This window comes from Delphinapterus leucas, chromosome 7 (assembly GCF_059928025.1).
Source record: "Delphinapterus leucas isolate spDelLeu-1000000601 "Yukka" chromosome 7, BTC_Dleu_Yukka2, whole genome shotgun sequence".
Lineage (NCBI taxonomy): Eukaryota > Metazoa > Chordata > Mammalia > Artiodactyla > Monodontidae > Delphinapterus > Delphinapterus leucas.
This window is the reverse complement of record NC_143135.1, coordinates 14,339,588-14,367,277: the sequence shown is the minus strand read 5'-3', so window position 1 is coordinate 14,367,277 and position 27,690 is coordinate 14,339,588. Positions and strand designations below refer to the sequence as shown.

The 27,690-nt window shown below is 50.6% G+C and overlaps 1 protein-coding gene across 1 annotated transcript; it reads left to right on the top strand.

The window, feature by feature from the left end:
- Window positions 1-3,583: 3,583 nt before the first annotated feature.
- On the top strand, window positions 3,584-27,083 carry CRY2 (cryptochrome circadian regulator 2). The gene is given in 12 exon segments (XM_022592168.2): window positions 3,584-3,824; window positions 11,490-11,598; window positions 13,980-14,122; window positions 15,681-15,865; window positions 16,607-16,695; window positions 23,101-23,241; window positions 24,379-24,690; window positions 24,907-25,058; window positions 25,181-25,383; window positions 25,704-25,796; window positions 26,945-27,052; window positions 27,055-27,083. Coding segments are annotated over 12 exon segments (1,779 nt in total). The 5' UTR covers window positions 3,584-3,609.
- The last annotated feature ends 607 nt before the right edge of the window (window positions 27,084-27,690 follow it).

Sequence of the window (27,690 nt, the reverse complement as noted above, 5' to 3'; positions counted from 1 at the left end):
TAAAGTCCTTGACAGCAGGAATGGGGACTCTCTTGCTCACAACTGAATCCTCAGTACTGGTAAAGAGGCTATTGCAGAGAAGACTCTTAATAAATTTTTTTAAACGTCTTTTATTGAGCTATAATTCACACACCAACGAATTTACTCGTTCGAAGCATACAATTCAATGAGTCTAATATTTTTAAAATGCATTCTAGCATGCAAAGAGGTGATGGCATTGGGGGAGAAAGGTGAGAGAGCATGAAGCCTTTAGCCTGCAGATGGGCAGTGACAGGCAGAACCCCTGCCCCAGACAGCGCTTTCACTGTTCTTCCACAGGGAAGGCGACGCAGTTTCTGTACACGCCTCTCGCCTGTAGTTTTCAGTACGTTGTTCGGGGCCCTAGTGGCCAGTGTTAAGGTCGTTTCTCCTGCTGAGCAGGTCTGTCTCCTGCTCCCAGGCAATGAGGGTTTTTTCCCTGCACTGTGTTTCTTTGCTTTCCTTGACCTGGGGTTCTTGGCATCAATTTCTTCTCATTTTGTTCTTTTTCTTTGGGTGCCTTTATAAGTCTGGATGCTAGAAAACCCAACTTAAAGAGCCTAAATCGGGCTTCCCTGGTGGCGCAGTGGTTGAGAGTCCGCCTGCCGATGCAGGGGACACGGGTTCGTGCCCCGGTCTGGGAAGATCCCACATGCCGCGGAGCGGCTAGGCCCGTGAGCCATGGCCGCTGAGCCTGCGCGTCCGGAGCCTGTGCTCCGCAACGGGAGAGGCCACAGCAGTGAGAGGCCCGCGTACCGCAAAAAAAAAAAAAAAGAAACAAGTTGATATCTTGTGTCTGCTCCCCAATGAAAGTTCATTTGTAAGGTATCCTTGTTCAAAAAAAAAAAAATCCTGAATTCTTATGAAGCTCTGGAGCTAACTCCCAATTAACAGGAAGTATAGGATTAGAGATTGGTATGTTAAATGATTCTCAGAGATGCAATGAATGAGAACAACCCAGAATGTGGGGCTCTCTGCAGGGAAAATGACCCTATTTCCTCAACAAATAAATTGCCAAGAGAAAAAAAGAGAGAACGAAGAGGAACCTATAGTTTAAAATAAACTTGCAAGACATGTCAACCAAAAAAAATAGAAAGAGATAAATGACAATCACTCAGCAACTATTTATTGAGCACCTACTACATGTCAGGTACCAAACTAGGTTCTGGGAATACACTGATGAGCAAGATAAACACAGTCCCTGCCCTCATGTAGCTCATGGTCTATAGAGAAAGCATCGTGGGAGTTCAGAGGAGAAAAAGAGAAGAATACCCATCTTTGAGGCTATAGGGAAGAACGATCTCCTTCCACTCTCTGTTCCATTCCTAGTAGAGCATCAACCTTGTGGAGAAAAAAGGGGGAAGGGGACTTCCATGGTGGCACAGTGGTTAAGAATCCACCTGCCAATGCAGGGGACACGGATTCGAGCCCTGGTCTGGGAAGATCCCACCTGCCTCAGAGCAACAAAGCCTGTGTGCCACAACTACTGAGCCTGCTCTCTAGAGCCCATGAGCCACAACTACTGAGCCCGTGTGCCACAACTACTGAGCCCGCATGCCACAACTGCTGCAGCCGCGTGCCACAACTACTGCAGCCTGTGTGCCGAGAGCCTGTGCTCCGCAACAAGGAGAAGCCACCGCAATGAGAAGCCCGCGCACCGCAACTAGAGAAAGCCCTTGCACAGCAACAAAGACCCAACGCAGCCAAAAAAAACAAACAAATAAATAAATAAATTTATTTTAAAAAAATGGGGGGGTAGGAGAGAGGAACACAAAATCTCAAAAGAAATGATCAACTATACCTCAATTTAAATAAATTTTTTTTAAAAAAGAAAAGTAATGAGGGGTGGCATCTCTTCGTTCAGCAAGCATTTGGAGAGGGGATTCAAAAATAACGACAGGGTCCAGACTGGGATAGACCATTAAGGTTCCTGGCAACCTGAGATTCTAGTCCCTGTCCAACTTTTACTAAATAATCCTCGAGCATAAAGTGCCAAGCACTGAGCTAGACCCTGGAAATACAGCTGTAAATGAGCCACATTTCTTGCCCTCCAGTAATTTATAGGCTAATGAGGCAGACAGACAAGTAAGAAATTCCCGTACCATGTACTAAGACCAGTGATAAGAAGAAGCACAGAACGAGATGGGTCACTAGGTAGGCTGGGACCAGATGGCAAGTGACATCTACACTGAGCAGTGACACAGGACAAAGTGGAGTCAGAAAGGGGGTGGAGTGTGGCATGTGATCCAGGTTTGAGGGAACAGTTTGTACAAAGCCCTGGCAATGAGAGACCCTAGGATTGCAACAACACTGGTTTAAGAGTTGTGCCAATCAACACCACTAAATTGCTAGCTATATTGCTAAATTCCTCACTGCTCATTCCCAAGTTCAGGAAGGGTTCTGAGCATGGGCACAACCTAGGGACAAACTGAGATTGACTTCATTTGCTAACCCCCAGAGCGCCAATCTGACTAGGCTAGCTTAGTCCATCATCAACACTTCACTGTGGGTATTTATATGCTTCTCCTGTCACTCATTCTGTCAATCAGCAAGCCCTGTGCTAGACTCCAGAAGGAGAAGAGGGCTCCACCTGGCTCCCCTGGGAGGAATGGGGAGTGTCCTCCACATCTCTGAATCCCACACAGACTCCAGTTCAGTGCTTGGCATACAGAGGTACCACTGAGTCTACTCAACATAGAAGTAAAAGCAAAACTCATCTGATGGCATAATTACTATCTCAACCCACGTCCTCTACATTTCCAGCCCCTACTCCCAAACCTTCTACCGCTGCACATCAGGGCACTTCTCCCCACTCTTTGAACTCTACCGCTTGTAAATGCCACGTTGCTCAGCGCAGACGCAGGTATAGCTTTGTAGGTAAAAGCAGAAGCTTCGGATTCACAATAATCGGGGTAGAATCCTTTTATTAGCGTTATGATACTGAGCAAGTCACTCACCCTGCGGCAGCCTCAGTTTTTTGTCCGTAAGATGAGAATAATAACAGCTCTTTCACAAGGGTTCGTTGAATGAATGCAACTGGGCTGAACTGAGTAGTAAGTGGCACAATGTAAGGGTATTATCATGTTGCTTGGCATATATAATGCACTCAATTAATGGCGGCTGTAGTAGAATGTTTTAATGATGTATAGAGTGCGGTAGATGATGATGATATTGATGACGATGATGATGTAGGACGGCCGGTTGTTCGTCGTGTAATTCACTTTCTGGAGTCACAGCAACCCCGCCAGCCCACACAGCTTCCAGCGGCAAGCCTGGGATCCACAGTACCTCCGGACTCGGTCCAAGCCCAGACCTCTCTGGGGAGCGCCAGCCTGCGTCACCCGCCTAGCCCTCCGGCTCCTCCCCAGCGAGCCCACACATGGTGGGAACGTGAGGGGACGGGGCCAGACTGGGCGCCTCAGAGCCAATCGCCGGGCGAGAGGCGCCCAGCCAAGAGAAGATGGGATCCAGGTCCAGGGGGCGGGGACCCAGAGAGGAACGGAAGTGTCATAGGTCACTGGGCGGGCTGGGGGCGGAGCCCACGGTGTCTATGGGGGCGGAGCAGCGGTGGCCAGAGCAGTCAGGGCGGTGATGGCGACGGCTGTGGCTACCTCGGCAGTGGCGGCCCCGGCGCCAGCGGCCCGCGCGGAAGGCGCCTCCTCAGTGCATTGGTTCCGCAAGGGGCTGCGGCTCCATGATAACCCGGCGCTGCAGGCGGCCGTGCGCGGGGCGCACTGTATGCGCTGCGTTTACATCCTCGACCCTTGGTTCGCGGCCTCCTCCTCAGTCGGGATCAACCGATGGAGGTGAGGGGGCCCGGGGCGGGTTCGCGGGCCCGGGGGACGCAGCCTAGCCTCTGGGGCACCCATCCTCGGAAAGGGAGGCTCTGGCCCCAGTCCCCTCTGCCGAAAGGCCCCGGCCGGAAGGAGGTGGGGCAGGGGGACGGAGCCGAGTCTCCAGAGGGGAGAAGTCGGGAAGAGGGAAGCAATTAGTCCCCGTAGTAATAGCCTGGGTGGACCAAGGCTCAGCTTCTGACACCGCGCGCTCGCACTGCGTGTTACCCTCTTTGGTCCTCAGGACATTCCTGTGGGACAGATCATGATCCCCATTGTACAGATGAGACTCTTGAGCCCTAGAGACACAAAGTTGACGTGCTCAAGGAGTTGCAGCCAGTGAGAGGCAGAACAGGGACTCCTTGTCTAAGGCTCTTAGGGGTGTACTGGGGGCGGGGGGAGGGGGAGGACAGGAACTGTTGTGGTGTGAGGGCAGGGATGGGTTTCTGAATTGATAGCACGGCAGATGCCTGCATTCTTCAAGTAAAGAGCGCATTGCTGTGCTCCTGAAGGTCATCTGTAAGCCTGTGGTTTGTCTGAATCCATTTTTTCAACCATCCTGCCTTCCCTCCACCAAGATCATTCTGTTTCTGGAGGCGTCTAGAGACTCTGGCTTAGCATTAGATAGGGCAAGTGCCGTCTCCCCTTCATTATAGATAAAGACCTCAAGGGCATGTTCAGTTAGAGGCACTTTGTGTCCGGAGCTGGAGAGCAGAGAGCAGTACTTAATCCATTTTGGAGAATTCCCTCAGCAGCTATGGGCTTGCTAGAGGAAAAAAAAAAAAAGGAACCAAAGTGTCCCTTCCTCCTCTTCTCATGAGATTGTTTTTAAAGGACGGTTGAGCCATTATAGATTAGATGTTTATCAACTGATGTACTAAGATTAGGGACCAGGAAAGCTGTGATATCAAGGGTCCCTCTTTGATGATTCCCAGGAGATGGAGTGGACAGGATCATGGGAGAAGATTAACAGATAGGCAGTTGATGGGTTTTCTCTTTAACGAGTGTTTAAAACCAAGGAGTTCTGAGACCTTGTGTTCCCATCTCTCTTTAACACGCCCCTCGGTAGTCCTTTGGTTTGTTTGCATCGTTTTGGAGCATGTGTGCTTGTGACCTTGTTGCTCGAGAGGCAGGGTTATTCCCAGGATATGCTGGCTCTCCACCATTCTTTCCTCACCAAGGTGTGTGTGCCCTGCTAGGAGAGTGAATGCCCCTAGCAGTGGATCTATTAAATGCCCCCCCTCCTGACCCATTTATATTGAGGGAACAACTAAAGATAGTCCTGTGGAGAGCCTGCCCACACAATTTTCAGCTGCTCTATTGCTCTGCCTCTGCTTCAGTTTCTATAGATAGGAGGTTGGGTTTGACAAACATCCTCAAATGACCGGCCATCCCTAGCATGGACTAAGCCTGAGACTTTGCCCCTCTCCCAGTGGCAGTGTGCCAGTCAGAGCAGAGTAAATAGAATGCAGGCTGCTTGCTTGCTGCGTTGTCACGGAGTTTCTCCTTTTTGGGGGTTTTGGAGGACATTGCATGGACTGCCTACTCCTCTGTGGTAGTGGAAATTACAGATCAACAACAAAAACTCTGTTGCTGATTAAACTCAGATTCGCTAGAAACTAGGAGTTTTGTGGGTCACCCTTTTGTGATTGTGCTTTTGAGTGAGTGAGAGAGAGAAAAGGAATGTGGCAGTTCAGATGCCTGTGTCAAATCCTGAAGTCAGAGACTGTGTAGGAATGCAGATGTTAATTGAGCAATTATTTAATGAGTGCCTAATATCTGCCAGGCACACTGCTAGGTGCTGCTAGGGAAATAGCAGTGAACAAGCAGATGTGGTGTCCAGAGCTCCTGGAACCTACATTTGCATGGCGCAAGACAAGTAAACAACCTTAATTTAGTAGAACTAATGCCATGAAGTAAATAAAATAGGGGGACAGACTAGAGCAGTGGTTCTTAACCTTGCTGCACATGGGAATCATTTAAGGATCTTTAAAAGATGTCTGGGCCCCCTTCTCTCCCAATTCTGATTTTATTGTTCTGGGTTATGGTCTGGGCATTAGGGTCTTTAAAGGTGTGATGTGCAGCAAAGCCAGAGAAGCACTGGACTAGAGAACCCCAGACCTGAGCCCGACAGCTTGGGATATGTATTGCAGTGCATTGGCAAGAAGTCTGATTTGTTTTGGCATCCGAAGAAAGAGGTGAAATCACACAAAACAGATCAAATACGATAACTGCTCCTGGAGCTGGGCACAGACACATTCGTACCAGCCCCGCCATATTCTTTGCTCCCAGGTTCAGAGCGAGGGCAGAACTGCAGACTGTTTTGTGCACTCGGTTGGGTTTTGGGGGAGTGATGGAGCCAGCTGTACCTCTGTGTAACTACAATATGTGTAATCTTCCAGTGGCTGTTTCTGGATCTGGAAGTGACCTGGGAGAATTGTGCTGCAGTGTAACATTCTAGCTCTGTAAATCTTTCAGTTGCTGCCTCTGAGAAGCCTCCCTCAGAAGAGTGGGCCCTGGGCCATCTGCAAGAGGTGGGGGGAACCAAAATCTGTATCTCTGTTATCCTCCTGCACTTCCTACACTGACTCCCACACAGCGTTTTTCAGCAGAAAAATCAGATTAAAATAACCATGAATGGCCCTTCCTAAGAGTAAAAGTGGACAGAGAAAGGCAACCAAGAACATGTACATTTATTAGCATAGTTAGAAGGGCTTGCATACTCCTTGCCTTGGTGGTAGTGGGAAGTTTATAGGCTAATTGTAGCATTTGAGCCTCAGGACTTTTTTTTGCCAAGCACTAGTTAGCTAAACCCTTTGCCGTTTTCCCCAGCCCCACCTTCCCCAGATTTACTGCGTCTAGAAGGAAGTACTGTAGTGAGAACCATAAAAAAAAAAGAGGGGATGTGAGCCCCTTCTAGATTTAAAAATGGCCCTTGCAGTTTTTCATTACCTTTCTCTCCCTACTGCAACCCAGATGGGTCTTGGCAACAATTCACCTCACCCTTTATTTATGTCATTTTCTCCTTGGCTCTGTGCTACACCTGTATTCAGGAACTTGGGGGCAGAAGGAGTTGGTAGAAATAAAATATCAGCCCAAATCACTCAGAACTAGTGAATGAGATGACCTGGGAACTCCCCAGCATGCCTGGTGAGAACAAGTGAGTCTCTCTTCCCAACGCCGGGAGCTAAACACTGGTGGACTGTCCAAGATGGGTGGTTCTTCCCTGGAACTTGGTCAGCAAGAAGGTCTACAGGCAGGGAAATTTGAGTTTCTCTGAGTTGTTCACACTGGTACCCAAGAGTCACTTTATTGTTCTGCTGCTGAGGAAATGTTTCCATTTGCCTAAAAGGGATGAAAACTTTCACATTCATCTTTCTCTTTGAAATTAGGAAAGAATAAACATATTTTTAGCCAAGTGATACGTAGAGATCAATCCCTGCTATGGATTGTGGGTTTGGGTTATCCTTTTCCATGGGGCTTAAAGCGCTCTTAATTACTTAGGAGAAATTAATTTATATTAATAGCCTATGTAGCCAGTCTGGGCTGGCCAATGATATCATCATTACAGTTAACCTTGGCTTGAAGCAGAGAAACTTGGTCAAGGGCGATCTAGACCCAAAAAGAGAGTTCACTATCATTTTCCCTCTTCCTATTAATAACAAACAAAATATTTCTCAGCACAGAATCTGCCTTCTCTAGAGAAGTCCTTCCCTAAAAGATCTGCGTGTCTTTTATTTTAAAGGGCTAGTTCCATGGAGTCCCTGAATTACTGAGTCCTTTTAGTATTTTTTGAAATCCCAATTTGGTTTCTTCCAGTTCTGTCTGCTTCTGGCTCCAGAGCACTTACATAATGCAACTAAGCTGCACATGTTGTCTAATCCAAAGGGTGAGCTTGAACTCTCACCCAGGACGGTGTGCTCTGAATTTCAGCCATGTGAGCTCAGCTTGGAGCTGCCAAGGGTGAGCTGCCTGCCCGAACACTGCCACCTCCAATGCCCAGGCCAGTTTTCTTTAGAGTCCCCCCTCATTGGAGTAAAGAGAAACTGGCCATGTGGAGACGAGGGCTCTAGGGGAGTACAAAGGCCCAAGGGTCTCTCTGGTGAAAGAATGCGCCCGCTGGCCCCAGTGAGCTTTTGCCCAGGGCCAGCACTGCTCCGCTGCCCCCTGTCCCTTCTTGGCAGTCCTCACAGGTGGTGCCCTAGCAGTGGCTACTCCTTCTCTGTCTGCTTGGAGGCTGGGGCTCCTGGGGGCCATCATGAGGCCTCCCTTCCTGGAGGAGCCCTGCAGGACTTGACTGGGGAGGCGGGGAGTTGGAAGTAACAGCATTTCTAGGGGGCCAAAGGGGAGGCAGAAACCAGGCTCTCAAAGAGAGGAAGTTCAGTGAAAACAAACTAGAAGCAAAGAAAGGCAACTTGTAAATAGAAGCTAGAAGTAAAATTCAGTTTTCTGGGACAGTGCTTCTGAACCTTTGATGTGCAAAGGAGTCACCAGGGGGTCTTGCTAAAATGTGGATTCGGTTTCTGGAGGTCTGGGATGGAGCCTGAGATCCTGCATTTAAGCAAGCTTCTGGGTGATTCACAGCTGTTGATCCCCGGAGGAGCAAGCATTTGGTAGCAAAGGTGTTGGCCTACGAGTAGAGCTGTGCTGCTCTCTGATGGCTGAGTCCCTGGTGGCACAGCCTCGGTGCTCAGGGGGTAAGCCCTGGTTGAGAGGCAGTGGAGCCTGGTGGTTAAGAATAAAGACGCCAAGCCACACTGTCCGGGTTTGAATTCTGGCCACCTGTTAAGTGAATGATGTTACGCAAATTACTTAATCTCTCTGTACCTGAGTTTTCCTCATCTGTAAAATGAGAATTAAAGGAGGTGATATATGTAAAACAAGTGGGATAGTACTTGGTTCATTGTAAATGCTCATTGAATGTTAGTTGTTGCTGTTACTGTTATTATCCTTTGGTTGCTGAGTCCAGAGTCGTGCCTTCCGCTCACTGCCTCGGCTATAGACTTCTCTTGTCAAAGAAGAAAAGGGTTCTCACAAGGTTATCTGTACTACAGAGATGCTGCAAGGAATCTCTCCTTTTAATAAATGAGGTCTAGAAATAAAGTCTACAGAAGGCAGCTGGAACCTAGCTTTCATGTGCATGCCAGTCCTATTTGTAGCTTCAAATCAAAGTCCTGGGCAGCATGGTGGACTATGAAGGCTGAGGCCCCCAAAGTGCATGGCAGGGACATTCCTGGGAGCCGCAGGACCCTCTGTCCTGGGCTTGCAGAATCTAAGTCACCAGTTATCTCTAGGCATTCTGCCTGGCAGGGCCCAGGTTTCAAGTGGCACAGAGGCAGTTTACACTGGTCTCTCGTCTTTTCCTCCTGAGAAGAGGGTGAGGCCTGGGAGGAGGCCAGAGCAAGTGCAAGTGCGTCACTCTGTCTCAGCTTTCCTTTTCTGAGGGTGACAGTGTTTCAGAAACAGGAATTTGCAGAGGTGGAGCTTTGGCTTTGCATAAAGCAGCATTCAGCCTGTCAGTCTCCCATCGCAACCCCTTGGAGAGTCTCTGCCTGCTCGTGAGCTAGCCTGATGCTTCGGGCTGAGCCCAGGACTCAGCTCGTGCTGGAATGTGGGTCTGTGGCATTCTCCGCCTGGCAGTGTCAGGTTATCGACGTCAGAGGTGGCAGCAGGGACTGGTTCCAGTTGGCAGCCTGGGAACAGTCGCTGCTTCTGTAAGCCTCCCATAGTCAAGGGAACGTGATGTGCTGCATAGGAGCCACCAGGTTTCGTTGTGCTCAAAATAAAATCCGGTGATTCCCATCGTTGACAGGCCTGGGTGGGAGACCCCAGCATAGATAGCAGGAGGTGTCCATGAACAAGGCTCACCTGCCAGGGCATTGTTCCTGAGGAAGAAGAGCAGAATGTCAGTGGATTACCTGGAGTCACGTTTGTGTTTGCCGCAAACACACGAGATCCTGCAGGAATCTCAGCCCCTGGAGCAGTGTTTGATGTGCCACTGAAAGGCTTAAGAAATGCGGCACAGAGAAGAAAACATGGTTTGAGTCTGACCGAGAGAGTCGGATAGTTTGTTATCCCAGCTTTGTCACTCAATAACTGTAATCTTTGGCAAATTAATTCTCCTCTCTGTATCTCATTTTCCTCATCTATAAAAAGAGGATAGTATTTTCCTTCAAAGTGTGTTGAGAGGGCTTCCCTGGTGGCGCAGTGGTTGAGAGTCCGCCTGCCGATGCAGGGGACACGGGTTCGTGCCCCCGTCCGGGAAGATCCCACATACCGCGGAGCGGCTGGGCCCGTGAGCCATGGCCGCTGAGCCTGCGTGTCCGGAGCCTGTGCTCCGCAACAGGAGAGGCCACAACAGTGAGAGACCCACATACCACAAAAAAAAAAAAAATGTGTTGAGAGAATTCAAAAGAAAACACACTTAAAAAGCATAACAGGCATATAATAACATTGATAACATTAGTTGTCTCTGGAGAGGGGGATGGATTAAATTCCTTGGGGAAGCAGGAGGAGGAGACTTTTTACTGTGTACCCTTTTGTAACTTGAATTTTGAACCACATGAAGAGTTAATCTGTTTAAAATGTTAAAGATAAAACACATAATCTGTTTAAAATGTTAATTTAAAGATAAAACACATATCATAAAATGTATTGGTGGAATTTCTCAGAAAGGTGATTATGCCTAACCGAACAGGTGATAAATTTTTGTGGTCCTATGAAGTAAATAAATAAAACACTGAGGGCTCTCAGGCAGTGTTAATTTCCTTTCCCTTTCCCATGGTGATCCAGCTCGCAGGCTAGGTCTCCTAAGTTGCTGGAGTCTCCCACACCTCAACTCCCACCCCCGAAAGCATGGGAGGATATCTTACAGAGAAGTGCCTCCTCCCTCTTGGGACAAAAACCTGGTGGCCAGAGCCCTGGAGAAGCCTGGAGAATGAGCTACCTGCCAAATGAAACCCTGGCAACTGGGGACTCAGCCCAGGCTGTGGGACCATGGGACCGTGGCGGTAGACATCTGTGCAGCCCAAAGCATGAGTGCGGAAAGACAAGGGAGTCTGTTGGACCAGGGTAGGTGAGACTTTCCAGGGCTCTTGCAGTCTTGTTCCTCTGCTAATAGGACCTCAGGCCTCCATACCACGTTACTGCACTTGTCTTTCAGATGGCTTTCCCATCTGTCCTCCCTTTTGATTCTCACAACCACCTAGTGGTGGGAAGATATTTACCCCCAGGGCCTGAGGCCAAGAGAGAATAAGTAATAAGTAATCACAGAGGAACAACACGAGTAGGAGCAGCTCACACTTATTGCAGATTTCCTACATGCCAGGCTCTGTGCTAAATGTTCTTCGTGCATTATTTGGCTTTCTTAACAATTCTGTGAGATAGGTACCAACACCAACTCCATATCACAGATTAGCGGGGGGGGGGGGGGAAGCTAAAGTCACACAGCTAGTAATGACAAAGGCAGGATTTCAGCGGAGGTGGCACTGATCCTCTACCATATCACACGTCAGCCAGAACGCAGTAGAACCATGCTACTTGTTTGGCATAAACAATGTACCAGCTTCTCCCTGCTTTGTTAGGAAAGAGTAACTCTTTGTTGTGTTACCACCAACAAGGGCTGTGTGGGTTCTGCAGGTTCCTACTTCAGTCTCTGGAAGATTTGGACACAAGTTTAAGGAAACTGAACTCCCGCCTGTTTGTAGTCCGGGGACAGCCGGCTGACGTGTTCCCAAGGCTGTTCAAGGTAAGTGTGCAAAGTCCAAGAGAAAATAGTGAGAGTCTGCTCCAGGGTTTCCCCGCAGACTGAACGAGACAGTATTCTGACTGAGGAAATGGAAATGGTCGGGGACGGTCTGACCACTGCTGCTAGGGAAGTTGGGAGCAAATGCAGCCAGTCAGCTGCCAACAGAATGGAAACTGCGTTAAGGAAAAATTCTGTGAATCCAGTGTCTTGTTGGAAAGTTCCCATCTCCGTCCAGACATGGGATGTGGCAAGTTATTCCACCCCGGATGCCACTGGCTTCCTTAGATGTTTTCTTGGCTCAAGCCAGCAAGATTTATTAGGGCTCTTCCTACGCCAGGAGTTTGAGGGTGAGGTTTCCTATTGAGCAATGGGCGTTTCCCATCTTGCTTTGCTTTGCTTTGCTTATTGGAAAAAAAAGTCAGCCTCTCTGAGGAAACATCCCTACTTCCTCTGTGAATGATTGATAAAATCTTCATTTAGGTACCATATAGGCCTCTGTTTGCTATACCAGGTAGCCAGCCCACTTTTCCCCCCAACCCCTTTATAAAACACAGTTTCTGAGGCCCAAACAGAGACGAAAGTGCTCGTGGACAGAGGGCTCTAGGACGTTCTCCCCTCATCCTCAGCGGCACACAGTTGTTTTTCTGCCTCTCTCCACCCCAGCTTCCTTCCCTACTCTTCCTGGGGGAAAAGGCAAGAGCAAAGACTTAATGTCAAGGCCATAGCTTAGTAAACACTTCATCATTCACTTTACGTCCCCGCACAAATGCCACGGTGCTGATAATAGCCAGCATTCATTGAGGGCTGACTATGAGTCAGACACTGTTCTAGGTAAGTGCTTCACATACATTAATTCACGTACTTCTCACAGTGGCCCTCAGAGGTGGGCACTGCTGTCCCTACTCTGCAGATGAGAAACAGTATCCTGGGAAGCTAAGGGTGATGGTCTAGGATTTGCGCCCAGGCTCCGACTCCAGGGCTGTGTTCTTAACCACCGCACCGTTAAATACATTTGCCTCTCTTCTGCCTCTGCATTGTCCCCTCTCTCCCAGCACCTCAGAGGCCAACCCGCTAACAGCCCAGAGATACAGATAGATCATTCATTCACTGTATGTTATTAAGCTTCTACTGTGTACTAGGCCCCATACTAGGTCCTAGGGTAATGAAGAATAAGCATGATTTCTGCTATGAGCATTCACACTGTAATGGAGGAAACAGGCAAGTAATGGGAAGCTTCATTGCCGTATGATAACTGCTGTGATGGAAAACGGGCAAGGTTCAGGAGAATCATACTGAGGGAGAAGGCCTAGGAGGCTTCTTGGAAAAGGTGTCATCTAATAATATTTTTATTATTATTCACAGGGTTATGAGTCTTTAACAGTGTAATCTGTATGAACTGCTAAGCATGGTACTTGGCTCATAGTAAGTGCTCAATAAATGTTTAGTGCTGCTGTCCTTGAACGAGGGATAAGCAACCCTGCTCAGGACTCACATGCAGCAGGGCTGAGTCAGGACCAGGCTGGCCTGTGCCCGGCCAGGACATTTGCCCCGGGGATTCAAAGTTTTAAGGGACCATGACCAGAGACTTTGGTTGGAATGTGGTTTCCTTCTAGCTAGTTGCATGCTCTAGGGCTTTTTGTGGGTTTTCTGTACAACTTTTCACTGGGCCATTTTCTCCCAGCTTTGCTAGGAAATCTAGAAATTTCTACCAGACATGACTAATGACTTGGAAAAGAATTCCCTTCTTTTTAAATATGTGGCCCCTCTGGTCTGATTTCTCTGACCTCTGGGCTAAGGGCTGCTCCTCCTTTCCCAGCTCTCTGAGACCTGGAGCCTATTAGCTGTGTTTCCTACTGGCCTCAGGAGTGTTGCTGTGGAAACCATCAACACACTTCACACAGCACAAGTCTGCCAAGAAAACTAGGCCAGAAGTTTTCAGGGCCCTGAGGAGCTCTGGGAAAGGCTTGCCAAGCAGGCGGAATATGGCGATCCTGTCCCCCGCCATCTTTACCAGTGAGTCAGTGCCTTTCTGGGATTGGAGGCTCCCCTGGGAGCATGTATTTATATCCTCCTGCTGCATTCTCCTACCACAAGGACACAGCAAGTGCACAGAGCTTCCCACCTCTCTCCTGATTCCACCGAGACCACTAGCCTCGGGCTCCACTCTTGTAGGCTGCTGGCCTCACCTCAAAGGCCTGCCCTCCTCAAACCTTGTGGATCTCAGATTTTTGGTTTTCCAGTTCAAGTCATTGTCCCTAGTTTGTTCTGCAGCCCATTCTGTCAGGTCTCTAGACTTGCTCTGTACCCTCCCAGGAGAGAGCTGAGTGCCCAGCTTCTTTCTCCCCAAACAGTGTTGAGCATTACAGATTCTCTCCCCACAGGAATGGGGGGTGACCCGCTTGACCTTTGAATATGACTCTGAACCCTTTGGGAAAGAACGGGATGCAGCCATCATGAAGATGGCCAAGGAGGCTGGTGTGGAGGTGGTGACTGAGAACTCTCATACTCTCTATGACCTGGACAAGTAAGAGATGGGCCCCAGGGGTCAGGTTGCCAATTGTGGGAGTTGATGATTTGGGCCCCTGCTGAGTGGAACTCAGGGAGATTCAGCAATAGGGCCCCCTGGCACATGAAGTATGGCGTTTTCTAGAAGCTGGAAGAGAATAGGTCAGAGTTGGGGCCTGTAGAGCAGCTCAAAGAGCTTACCCAATTTGGGTGCAAAGAGGCTTATTAGGCCCAAGGGACAGAAGCAGTGAGGCTCCCCACCCAGGATCTTCATAGATCTGCTCCTAACACGCTCCAGTCCCATCTATGCCACACACTCCCGCTTCTGTCCTGCTGCTCAGAAACTGCCCTCTGACCTCAGTGGGCCCTGTCTGTCGCCCCTCCCAGCAGATCTCTGTCCTCATAGACACAACTTCTGTTCCTGAGATGCGTTCCCTGGGCTCCCCTGGCTATCTGGGTTTCCCGGCCATGCATTTAGATGTTGCTCCTGAGGCTCTAGAGATCCCTGCAGGGCCTCTGTGCTTTCAGAGGGCCTAGGAGGAAACCCTCTCCTCCCCTTCCCTGCGAGAGCTGTCACCCTCCTGCTGCTGCTGCCACTGCTGCCAAGCCCTGCTCCCTGTCCCTCTCCCCACAACCAGTGGCGGGGGTCACACAGCTCTGCATGTGAGCTGGGCTCAGCTCAGGGAAGCGCTGGGTGTGGTGCTCCTCCTCCTGCCACGTGCCGGAGGAGGGGTGAGGTACTGCAGGGGCAGCAGCCAACCTTCTGTCTCCACTAACGGAAGGGAGGAGAAAGGAACTGAGATATAAACTCGCCCAGCAAGCCCGGCTTGCGTAAGCTGCTTCTTGGCCAACAAGAGCCCTGGGGGTCTAGATGCAGCCCATCCCAGTTCATCCTTATAAAAACAGCCTCAGTTCTCCTCTAAACTCTCCTATATCTTTTCTTCCTATCTCAGTGCAGCTGTGTTTCCCTTGCTCATGAAAAAATACTTTTGTAAATTGCAAGAAAAAAACCCTTGAAGTATTAGTTGTTACTATTAACCCCAGGCCCAGCCTCCGATTTAGGGAGGACAGGCTGTTCTCCACCTCTCTGTTCTAGTAATTGGGGCGCAACAAGGGAATGATTTTCCAACCAAGGAACATGTTTGCAGCTCTTATCGAAGAACTTCCTCGAGGCTTACGCTGGGATAGAGAGGGAGGCCCACGGGACTCCCTGTGGCTTGGACAGGCAAACCAAGGACCAAGAAGGCCAGTGGGGACTTTTCTGTGATTAGAGAGATATGGTCAGTCTCTGTCCTTAGGCGGCTCCACATCGGCACCAGGGAACCTGGAATTGAGCCCTAGCTTTGGCCCTGACTTGCTCCAAGCACCTGCTCCGGCAATCTAGGCTTCATATTCCCTCTCGGTAAAACGGAGATGTAGCCCCCCTTGTCCCCTCCTTTCCACTTAGGAGGGGGACCCATGAGCGGATGAGGAAAGCCACCCTCCAAGCCTTCGAAGTCTGGGCTCTTTTCTGGGTGGGCAGGGACCTGAGATGAAGGGTCTTGTGAATGACGTCTGGTGTGCTTTGGGATTCCCAGGATCATTGAGCTGAATGGGCAGAAGCCGCCCCTTACCTACAAGCGCTTTCAGGCCATCATCAGCCGTGTGGAGCTGCCCAAGAAGCCTGTGGGCTCTGTGACCAGCCAGCAGATGGAGGGCTGCAGGGCTGAGATCCAGGAGAGCCACGATGAGACCTATGGCGTGCCCTCCCTGGAGGAGCTGGGTGCGTACTTCCTGCCCCAAGCCTCTCATGCCAGCACCTCCTTTTTTGTAAAAGAATTTGCCGTTTTTTCTTTTCTGTCAAAGTAATGCAGTTACTGTAGACACTTTAGAAAATACGGAGACATGAAAATGGAAATAACTCTATTACCCACCACCCAGAGAAAACCAGCCTTAATTTTGCAGTAGTCCTTCTGCAGTCTTTTTTCTGTTCGTATTTATGTATGTAATCTTCTGTTTCTAGTTCATGCCTCTATTTTTGTACTTTTCCCTCTCAGATACAGGCACAGCCTGGTGCTGGCATCAGTGGGCTTCTCAATACCAACATAACTAGTGTTGTTTCTGATGAAAGGGGGTATGTCGGCCTCTCAGGTTACTGACTACACCCTCTCTCCCCTTCCCGTTCCCCTTCCTCCCCACCATCCATTGTTTTGATCTGAACAGTTAGCCTTTCTCACCGAGTAGTCAGCTAACCTGACAGTGCCAGCTGTACAGGACTGTTCACCTGTCCAGAGTGAAGCTTGGGGGAGGTGAGAGAAAGGAGAGGAAAGGTCACGGTGGAAAGAGAACCAACGTGACTTAGAAAACATGGACCCATTAAGGATTATCTCAGCCCCACTAGCACCAGAAACACAGTGGTTCAGTTCCCACGAAGCTCAAAGAGCAGCCCAGCCTGGGAGGACTTGCCGAGCCGTCACTGAAATGGCCTGACCTCCAGTCCTGTGACCTGCTCCTCCCCGTGTAGGATTCCCCACTGAAGGACTCGGCCCAGCTGTTTGGCAAGGAGGAGAGACGGAAGCTCTGGCCCGCCTGGACAAGCACCTGGAACGGAAGGTACGGCCCCGTTTCTGAGACACAGAACTTCAGATGCTGACACCCATGCTGCAGGGAAGATGGAGCCAGGTTCATGTCCCTTAGGGCCTCTTAGCTCAAGCTGGTTGAAAAATGGAAAGTCTTCCTTATGGCAATAGCAACAATAATAATAGCAGTTACCATTTAATGAGTGCTTACCATGGGCTGGTCACTGGGCTGAGCATTTCTGGGTTTGGCACCTGCTTGCACTATATCCTTTCATCTTTCCAACAGCCCTACAAGGACAGCATTAAGCTCCTCCATTTTACAGATTAGGAAACTAAGGCTTAGAGTGGTTAAGTAACTTGCCTGAGGTCACACAGTTAGTAAGTAGTAGAGTGAGATCTTGTTCTATGTGATTCTAAAACTTAGGCTAGATTGCTTTTCTTTCATCTGTGTGTCCCCTTACTAAGAGGGTATCTGGTCAGTAAAGTCCATAAGATTAATTATTTTGTGTTCATGTGTCCCCCACCTTTTGCTGGGTCTCCTCCAAGGGTTTGATTTCCATTTGCTTGTCACAGAGAACAAATGACCCACCTCCCAGTAAAGTGGGAATTGGTAAGAGGAAGGAAAGAGGCCAAGGCCCCAGAGGCACCCCTCATAGTGTCACATGGCCCCACCTCCTTGGGACTAGAGAAGCAGAGGAGGTTCTCATGAACAGTCAGCTTCTATTTCCTGCCCCCCTGCAGATGGTTTATAGACTGGGTCCCTAAAATCACAACTTGTTCTATTCCTGCTCACATGGCTGGGCATTTGGCCCAGCATCCAGGTGATAACAATGCAAGAAGGAGGCTAAGATAGCAGACTTGGAAAGAATGCTTCCCAGCCCTGGAGGTACCTCGCCAGCAGTGAAAGCACACCATGGGCCTAGCCTCCCCAAGGCCCAGCAGCCTTGATGTCCCTATTTGGGTGTTACCATCAGACAGGGCCGAAAGCAAGCCCCAGCAATTTAAAAGGATAAGAACTGATATCCAAGGGCATGGGGGAACCAGCTGTCTTTGTCCACGTCAGCTTTACCAAGAGATTCTTACGGTCAGCCTGGAGACAAAGGCTGGGCCAAGGAGGCAGAAAGGGGCAGATGATTTTGGAAAAGAGGCAGACAACGTCCTCTGGTGGTGCTAAGCAGATTGAAAATAAGCTGCTGGTGACCAGCCTTGCCACTGCTCAAGGAAAGCCTGCCTGAGAATGAAATAATACAGAGGAAAGCAGAGCTGAGATGGTGAATGCATTCCAAGTAGCACTAGTTGGACACCTAGATCCAGCTGTGCCTGAAGGCTACATCTTGGACTCTTGGTTATATGAGTTAAAAAAATCCCTTTTTCAAAGGCCACCCCAGAAATGGGGTGGCAGGAGTACAATGAGACTTAAAAGTGTAAAGAGCTAACCTATAGCTTGGGGATTATTATCCCCTTAAAAGCATTTTGGGGCTTCCCTGGTGGCACAGTGGTTGAGAGTCCGCCTGCCAATGCAGGGGGCACGGGTTCGTGCCCCGGTCTGGGAGGATACCACGTGCCGTGGAGCGGCTGCGCCCGTGAGCCATGGCTGCTGAGCCTGCGCGTCCGGAGCCTGTGCTCCGCAACGGGAGAGGCCACAGCAGTTAGAGGCCCGCGTACAGCAAAAAAAAAACACACCAAGTCAGGGACTTCTTTTCCAGACACCCCTGGAGGGCCTCTTTTGTAGTGGGGCCTTATGTCAGGGCCCTTCAGACTCAGTGGTAGCCCGAGGGAATACGGTATTTTACACATCAGGGAGAACAAAAGGTACCTGATGGGCGGGAGTTTAACCATTTCAGGAGGTTTATTTTAACTTCTTCAATTCTCCAAATCTGAAGCGAGTATTTTCTTATGTCAGAATGGTCTAGCTGCTAGAAAGACTGCCTAAAAAGACAGGCATCGTGTCTGTCTCCAGAAACACAGTCTATAGGAGATGATAGACACGAAACAAGTAATTACAGTATGCTTAGGGTTAGGAAAGGAGTAGTTCAGAGGGTTATGGGAATGAAAGAGCAAGAGGATTATATTAATCAGTTCTTGTTTGCAAGTTGGCCTTTGAAAAAGGGATTTTTTTAACTCGTATAACCAAGAGTCCAAGATGTAGCCTTCAGGCACAGCTGGATCTAGGTGTCCAGCTAGTGCTACTTGGAAATGCATTCACCATCTCAGCTCTGCTTTCCTCTGTATTATTTCATTCTCAGGCAGGCTTTCCTTGAGCAGTGGCAAGGCTGGTCACCAGCAGCTTATTTTCAATCTGCTTAGCACCACCAGAGGACGTTGTCTGCCCCTTTTCCAAAAGCTTCAGAAAAAGTCCCAAGGAGTGTTTTCATTGGTCTGGCTTGGGCCACGTGACTCTCCCTGACTCTGTCACTGTGGCCAGGGAAGGGGGCGCTTTCTCTGGCCAGACTTGACTCTGGGAGTGAGCCCACTCCCAGAGTCAGAGGTGGCTTAGCTTTACTTTCCCACCTTGAACTGAGATTAGGGAAGGGTTGGGCCACCACAAGAAAATTAGGTGCTGCTACCAAAAAGGGGGAGGCAAACAGTATGATCTTTACCACTGGGTTACCCAGTAGTAGCTGAGGACAAGCATCTCTCCATAAAGGTGTCCCAATTAAATGAAAAAGGGATGATGGAATCTTGCAGCCCCTAGTGAGGACACATGATGCATTAATGACCTCTAACACCAAGGAGAGTGACGGTCAGGCATGTACCCCCTGTAGTCTTGCCAAGGAGATCAGACCTGAGTCCAAGCCAGTCTCTGGTACCAGCCACCAATTTGCAGGCAGCACACAGGACAGAGGGATGTGTTGAACTGCCCCGTAAGTACACAGGGAAATCTGGACTGTGGGAATTAGTACAAGTCAAACGGCTTGGATTCTTTGGCAGAAAATATAAGAGGAAAAGAAGGAAATGGCAGGGAATGCATAGAGTAAAAAAAACTTAAATAACACATCAAAGTATAATGAGAACATACTGTATAGTACAAGGAACTCTACTCAGTGCTCTGTGGTGACCTAAATGGGAAGGAAATCCAAAAGAGGGGACATATGTATACATATGGCTGATTCACTTTGCTGTACAGCAGAAACTAACACAACATTGTAAAGAAACTATACTCCAATAAAAATTAATAATAAAAAAAAACACTTCAAAGTCTTTTACATAGCCAAGACTAAACTGTAGTGCCTAGGGTTGCACATTTGGGTGAAAACAAGAAAAAAACACTTAAAAATGCGAGAAATAACTGAAAAGATAAAGCCCTCCCTTCCAAATGTGCTTTGCAAAAACAGGAAAATGTAAACATTTTTATTTATTTATTTTTTAAATTTATTTATTTTACTTATTTATTTTTGGCTGCGTTGGGTCTTTGTTGCTGCGCGCGGGCTTTCTCTAGTTGCGGCAAGCGGGGGCTACTCTTCGTTGCGGTGCGCGGGCTTCTCATTGCAGTGGCTGTTCTTGTTGCGGAGCACGGGCTCTAGGCGCACGGGCCTCAGTAGTTGCGGCACGTGGGCTCAATAGTTGTGGCTCATGGGCTCTAGAGCGCAGGCTCAGTAGTTGTGATGCACGGGCTTAGTTGCTCCACGGCATGGGGGATCTTCCTGGACCAGGGCTCGAACCCGTGTCCCCTGCCTTGGCAGACGGATTCTTAACCACTGTGCCACCAGGGAAGTCCCAGGAAGGTGATTATTATAAAAGTTGGGCAAGTGGTCACTTACAGGGCAGGGAAGGGACCGTGACTGGGATGAGCACATAGATGGGCTTCTGGGGTGGCTGGCAAAGTACTGATTCTTGAACTTTGGTGGTGTTTGCACAGGTGTTTGCCTTAGAATAATTTGTTAAGCACACATCTGTGTGATTTCTGTATCTGTGTTTCACTTAAAATAAAAAGATTTTCAAAGAGAGGTGGGCCAAGGATATGAGCAGGTAAATATACCTCGCGTCTGTTAGAGGTACTTAACCAATACCTGAGGGATCACCTGCCGAGGAGGTGGCCTTTAGGTTAAGACTTGAAGGAAGAGTCAAAATTAACCAAGGAAAGGGGAGTGGAAAGGAAGGCAGCACTCCAGCCAAGGGAGCTGCATGTGTAAAGGCTAGTAAGAGCATGGTGCTTAAAGAAGAGTGGTGAGGAAGGAAGCTAGAAAGATGGGGCCACTGTGGGGTGCTTGTAAGCCATGTTTAGGATTTGGGACTCTAGCCTAAGAACACCAGGAAGCCCAGTGCATGTATTGTCCTCAGGGACAGGCATTTTAAAGAATCACTGTGCTCCCACTGTGGAGGGTGGATTAGGGGGGACAAGAATTGATGCAGAGAGGTCAGTTAGGAGGCTGTCACAGTTGTGCAGTATAGATACAATCTTAGCCTAAACCAGGTTGGTGGCAATAGGGAATGGAAAGAAAAGGACAGATTAGAGAAACACTTGGACAGTAGGATTGACAGGACCTGGTGAGCAGGGAGTCAAAGGTGACGGCCAGGCTTTTGGCTTGGGCAACAAGGTGGATGACAGTGCAGTTTTTGAGATAGGGAATGCCAATGGAAGGGTGGTTTAAAGAAAAGAACCTGCTACCCTTGAGGTGCCTGAAAGGCAATCAAGTAGAGCTCTCTGGCAGGGAGTTGGGTGGAGTGACTTGGGAGTCTAGGTGAGCAGTCTGGGCCAGAGCTACAGACATGGTGATCGTCTGCAAAGAAATTGTCTCGGGAGCCGTGGGACTGGATGAACTCAGGCAGGAACACAGTTGAGTAGAAGGGACCTAGAACAGAGCCCTGGGGTGCCAACACTTAAGGAGTTGGGAGGGGTGGTGGACCTGGTGAAACACCAAGAACAACCAACCAGCTGATGGCAGCCAGGAGCCAACAGAATGGCAGGTGTGGAGACAGGGAGCAGTCAGCAGGATGAAGTGCTGCGGGGGAGTCCAAAAATACAGGGACAGAAAACGCCCACAGGATCCGGTGGCATGGACATCTCAGAGACTCTGGCGGGAGTGGTGAAGGCAGAAGTGGAGGTGGGCGTGAGGAAATGGAGAAAGGCTGGCTGCGAAGGGAGGAAAGAGGACCCAAGGGGAGAAGTCCGCAGGGTGACTAGAAGTTCTTTTTGTTTTGTTTTGTTTGCAACGAAACAAGATCATTTTCCCAATGTCCTTGGAGTGAACAGGGAAGAGAGGGAGAGATGGAATGTGCAAGAGAAGGAAGAGGGGAGGGCTCCAGAGCCAGGTGGAGGCCTTAGCCTTGGGCAGGGTCACAGGAGGGACAGGGAGTAGATGGGGATGCAGGTGAGTTTCTAGATTTGGTGGCTAAAAGTTGAGGTGTTTCCTACCTGATGGCTTCCATTTCCTTATCAAAAGGAGGGAAGGTCATCTGCTGAAGGGTGGTGGGAAAGTGTGGAATAGGAGGTCTAAAGAGGGTGTAAAGGACTTCCCTGGTGATCCAGTGGTTAAGACTCCACACGCCCACTGCAGGGGCTGTGGGTTTGATCCCTGATTGGGGAAGTTCCGCATGCCAAGCAGTGCGGCCAAAAAAAGAATAAAGAGGGCGTGAAGTTTGTGAAATAGTCATCACGAAGAGAAAGAGGGCATTAGGAGTCGAGAAAGAGAAAATGGTTATTAGAGGTAGTGGAAAAAGACTGGAATCTGGAGTCAGTCCCTCCAGCTCTGTCTCTTACCACCTCTGTAACCTCAGAAGAGTCACGTAACACTTTGAGCTTCCTTTCCTCGTTTTTGAAAGGAGGTAATGACAAATGCTGCCTCAGGCGACGGTTAAGAGCGAACGAGAGAACACAGGTGCCAGTGAGCTGTGGAGATAAAGCTCTGCAGCAGCAACGGATGATAAAAACAAGACCAACGATCCTGCGTGACAAGTGGCCCAGCAGTGAATGACTGCGGGTTTCCAGGAATGGGTTTCTCGGCGCTGTTGAACAGTGGGGAGAAGCGCTTGGGTAGCCACCGTGTAGCAGCAGCCTCAGGGCCCCTGGGACAGAGCAGGGACTGAAGGAGGGATATCTTCCTCTGTAATGTAGACGCCCTTTTTCCTTTCTTCTGTAGAATCACAGACCCTTCAGTGCTTTCAGAGACTTTCATTTTCATCATCTTATTTCATCCCCAGGAGGTGGGAAATTTTGTTCTCATTTAATAAACAAGTAGCTGAGGGACTAAATAACTTATGCTCATAGCACAAATTAAACAGAGTCAGGACAAGAACTTGGGCCTCATTGTTTGATCGGTGGTGGTTCCATCAAAAATTCTGCCAGCGTGAAGTAGCAGGACGTGCACAGGGTCTCATCCTGGCTCTTTGGCTTTCTGGTCTGCGACCTTAGGCAGATTCCTTAACTAGCTGGTGCGTCAGGTTTTTTCCTCTGAAGCCTCCAGGTCTGTCCTTTCTTTGCCTTCTCTTTCTGCTGCAGGCCTGGGTTGCCAACTATGAGAGACCCCGCATGAATGCCAACTCCCTGCTGGCCAGCCCCACGGGCCTCAGCCCCTACCTGCGCTTCGGCTGCCTCTCCTGCCGCCTCTTCTACTACCGCCTGTGGGACCTGTACAAAAAGGTAAGGGGCAGTGAGGGCGGCAGAGCCCGCCCCCGGTTGCAGCCCAGAGGACACCAGGGCTTTCTGGGCCGGTCAGTTACCCTGAAGAGAGGCCTTCCCTCTGGCTTAAGTGTGCGTACTGTCCAGAGAAGGTGAGGAAGAAGCCACATCCAAGAGGGGCCAGTGCCAAGCACAGCGCAAACTGCTGATCTAAACAAATCCAGATTCTCAAGTGGACCAGAACAGGCAGGAAAGCCGACCTCGGGGTGTGACCCCGGAGGTGGCATTTCTGCTGGCAGCAGGTGGATGGGGGCCAAGCAGTCAGGGTGGGAGGCAGGGAGGCTGAGGCTGCTGCCAGTTCTAAGGCGAAGAGCACAGCAGCCCCCTATGGGGCTGTGTCCAGAGCATTTAAAGGGGAGCCTAGGAGCGGCAGTTGCCCATCAGTGATGAGGAAATGACCCGGAGGGCTGAATGCAGGGCTGGACACGGACAATAGGTGGATAGCCCTGTAGTAATGCACCCACCCCCAGGAGGAGAGAGGACAACACATCCAGCTGTTCAGATTCATCAGATCCATCCTTGCGTCTGCATCGTTTCACGTTGTTTCCTCATTCTTGCCAATATCTGGATTTTGTGGCATGGCATGCGGTAACTTTGCCCGCTTGGTGGGTAATCTTGTGATTTTAGGAAGATTATTATTTGCTTGGCAGTCTGATGTCTTAATTCTTTCATGGCCCCAGATCCAGGCTGTTGGGCATAACTTATTTAACCAAAATCTAGACTGAGCATTTTTTCCGTGTGCTGATGAGAAAACTTACTTTGACGTTTTAGAAAGTGGAGCCCAACAGGAACTCTCGAGGGCAAGGATCATGACCAGTCTTTGGGAGTTTGGTTCCCAGTGCAGAGTCCGGCAGCGCTATCCCTTTCCACTGCCTGCTGCTCCGCAGCCATCCTCAGGGCTCTGAGCAGTAGTGGGCACAGCCAGGGCCCAGGGTTCACCCTGCCGATTCTCCTGGGACAGGGTCCCTCCACGCATCTAGGGGCTTTGGAGCCACCAAGTTCATGGCAGCTCCAGATTCCTTTGTGGGGAAGTTCTGAGTGGCACGGCGCTGATAGCTGGGCAAGCGTTTGTATCCACGTGCTGTCCCACCCCACCAGGTGAAGCGGAGCAGCACACCCCCGCTCTCCCTGTTTGGGCAACTCCTGTGGCGAGAGTTCTTTTACACGGCGGCCACCAACAACCCCAGGTTTGACCGCATGGAGGGGAACCCCATCTGCATCCAGATCCCCTGGGATCGCAACCCCGAGGCCCTGGCCAAGTGGGCCGAGGGCAAGACAGGCTTCCCTTGGATTGACGCCATCATGACCCAACTGAGGCAGGAGGGCTGGATCCACCATCTGGCCCGGCACGCTGTGGCCTGCTTCCTCACGCGCGGGGACCTCTGGGTCAGCTGGGAGAGCGGGGTCCGGGTGAGTCCTCTCTCAGCGGGCAGCCCAGGGCAGCCCCCTTTTGGGCTGGGGGATGGGCTGGGACCCCTGGGTCCAGGAGATTCCCTCCAGATCCTTCTTGGCTTGCCCTCAGCAGAAGGCTTTGGCTCCCTTCTCCACAGGGTGTGTGGTGACTTGGGGGGAACCATGGCCGTAGGTCCCCAAGGAGGCTGATTGTCCCACCCTCCCTGCATCTAGGTATTTGATGAGCTGCTCCTGGATGCAGATTTCAGCGTGAACGCAGGCAGCTGGATGTGGCTGTCCTGCAGTGCTTTCTTCCAACAGTTCTTCCACTGCTACTGCCCGGTGGGCTTTGGCCGCCGCACGGACCCCAGTGGAGACTACATCAGGTGCGGGTGCAGACCAGGCTCTCTGGTTTCTGGCCACTTTGGCCTCCTCCTAGGGTGAGACGTGCTTGGCCTTTGAAGGAGACTCCAGCGTGCTGATGGGTCCTCTGGTGTGTCTGTTTCAGGCGATACCTGCCCAAATTGAAAGGGTTCCCCTCTCGATACATCTATGAGCCCTGGAATGCCCCAGAGTCGATTCAGAAGGCAGCCAAGTGCATCATTGGTGTGGACTACCCACGGCCCATCGTCAACCATGCCGAGACCAGCCGGCTCAACATTGAGCGGATGAAGCAGATTTACCAGCAGCTCTCCCGCTACCGGGGACTCTGTAAGGAGCCCCTACTCTGACTGCCACCCCCTAGTTCCCCGAAGGGAAGGACAACACCTACAGGCTCGGGGCGTAGACATTCCCAGATGTTTGCAAAGGGAGGCCGCCGAGCACTGTCTTCCAGGCTGTTGACTTGACTTCCCGGGCACAGGCCACACAGGCTGGGCTGGATCAGGCCTCTCTGAATTAGTTGCGGCCAGTGGGAAGCGATGGAACCTTGATGTCATGGCCCAGCACCCCCTGCCTTGTACCTACCTGCCCTGGGGCCCTGTACAGTCCTGTGAGATTGCATTCTGATTATCCCCCTACCTCTTTCCCAGGTCTGCTGGCGTCTGTCCCTTCCTGTATGGAAGACCTCAGCAATCCAGTGGCAGAGCCCAGCTCGAGCCAGGCTGGGGGCATGAGCAGTGCAGGTGGGTACAGCCAGCCTCCCGTGGCCTGTGCCCACCCCAAGGGCACTGCAGAGCTACTCCCACTTCAGTCACTGAGGGCTGAGGATGGAGGCCAGAACCAAGCTATGCCCCGATAGAACTTGTATTCCACCTGGGGAGACAGATGGTAAAGGAGCTGTGCAGGATCGTGTCAGATAACAAGTGCTTTGGGGGAAAATAAAATCAAGTGACCTGATAAAAGAGGGCTGGGGAAGGGGGTTACTTTAGATGGAGTACCAGGGCTCCATGCAGTGAGCAGAGCCAGCCTTCTAAGAACAGGGGGAAGAGCATTCCAGGCAAAGGGAAGAGCAGGAAAAGACCCAGAGATGGAAACAAGCTTACCCATTCCAGGAACGAGAGGAGGGAGGCCAGTGGGGCTGGTGTGTTCTGAGTGAGGAGCTGGAACGAGAGGAGGACGGACACAGCAGGAGTAGCAGCGTGTAGACTCGGCGTCCACGAGGAGGATTAGGGTTCCGTCGTCAGGGCAGGGAGAAGGCACTGACGGGGGTCAGCAGGGCAGATGCGTGACCTGGTTTATGTTTTAGAAAGCTCACTCTGCCTGCCGTGTGGAGGGCACAGTGTGGGCAAGAGCCCCCGAGTATCGGAGGCTGGAAAGGAGGCGACTGTAGTTGTCCAGGCAGGTGGAGGGAGAGAGGAGTAGATGGCCTTGCTGCATTCTTAACCTCTGCCCTTCGGCTCCGGGACGAAGGTCAGCGAGCTTAGACCGGCAAGAACGTCAGGGCTTTTTCTAGTTTCTAGTTTGCCCAGCCAGGTTGGCTCCCCGGGTTAGGGCACTGCTCACTCTGGCTTCAGGAGGCCAGTTACGGAGGGAATGCCTCACCCTCAGCGCGAGGATGGCAGACAGGCCAAATCAGTCTCTGGCCTGGAGCCCATGGGATTTGGGGCCCAAAAGCTGGCTGTACTGCCAGCAGGCCTGGTTATGCTCTCCTTGGATATTTCCAGGCAGAGTCGCTGCTGAAAGGAAGGTCAAGGGGCAGGTCTGAGAAGCAGCGCGCTGGTTGCATTGATGAGCAGGCTCCCTGCCCCCTAAAGAGCTGCTGCTACACGGTTGAGCGTCATCTTGGCTCCACACACAAGTCTGTGTGACACTTTGACCTGCTTCCCTACAGGCCCAAGACCACTACCCAGTGGCCCAGCGTCCCCCAAACGCAAGCTGGGAGCAGCGGAGGAGCCACCTGGTGAAGAGCTCAGCAAACGGGCCAGGGTGGCAGGGCTGCCCCCTCAGAGCTGCTGAGCAAGGATGCCTGAGAGTGAGTGACAGCAGCTGACAGTCAGCTTCAGGGACGGGCGTGGGAGAGAGGTGGGGTGAGTGTGGAGAGCTGCCCTGCCAGCCGAAGGCTAAAACCCACAAACTAGATTAAAACCTGGTAGGGGCCGGGGGCTTTTCTAGGGTTTCAGCTCAAATTCTACCATCCTGACTTCTATACCTTCTAATACTAAAAAGAGAATTTAAAGATAAAGCCTTGTTCTTTCTTTGCCAGCTAAGGGAAAAAAAAATTGACTCTTGCTACCTATCAAAGTGAGCCAAATCCAGAAAAAGAAAGCAGAGACCCGATTGAAGCTGTGGGAGAAAGAGTCCCAGGGCAGGGTCTGGGGGTGCTCCAGGCCCCTCTGCCATCGCCCCGACAGGCTGTGTCCTGTAGGCTGGCCAGCAGAGGGCAGCACTTACCTTCAGAATTCAGGCTTAGGGACGTTTGGAGGCTCACTTAGCCCAGCCCCACCTGAGGGCCAGAAGACCCAGTCTCCCCTATCGCCTGTGCCTCTTACAGCCACTCTTCCCGTTCGTGCCTTTCTTGTGGCTTCAGCTCTGCACTTCCCTGGCAGTGCTCATCCTGAAAGCCCCCTGAATGTCTCA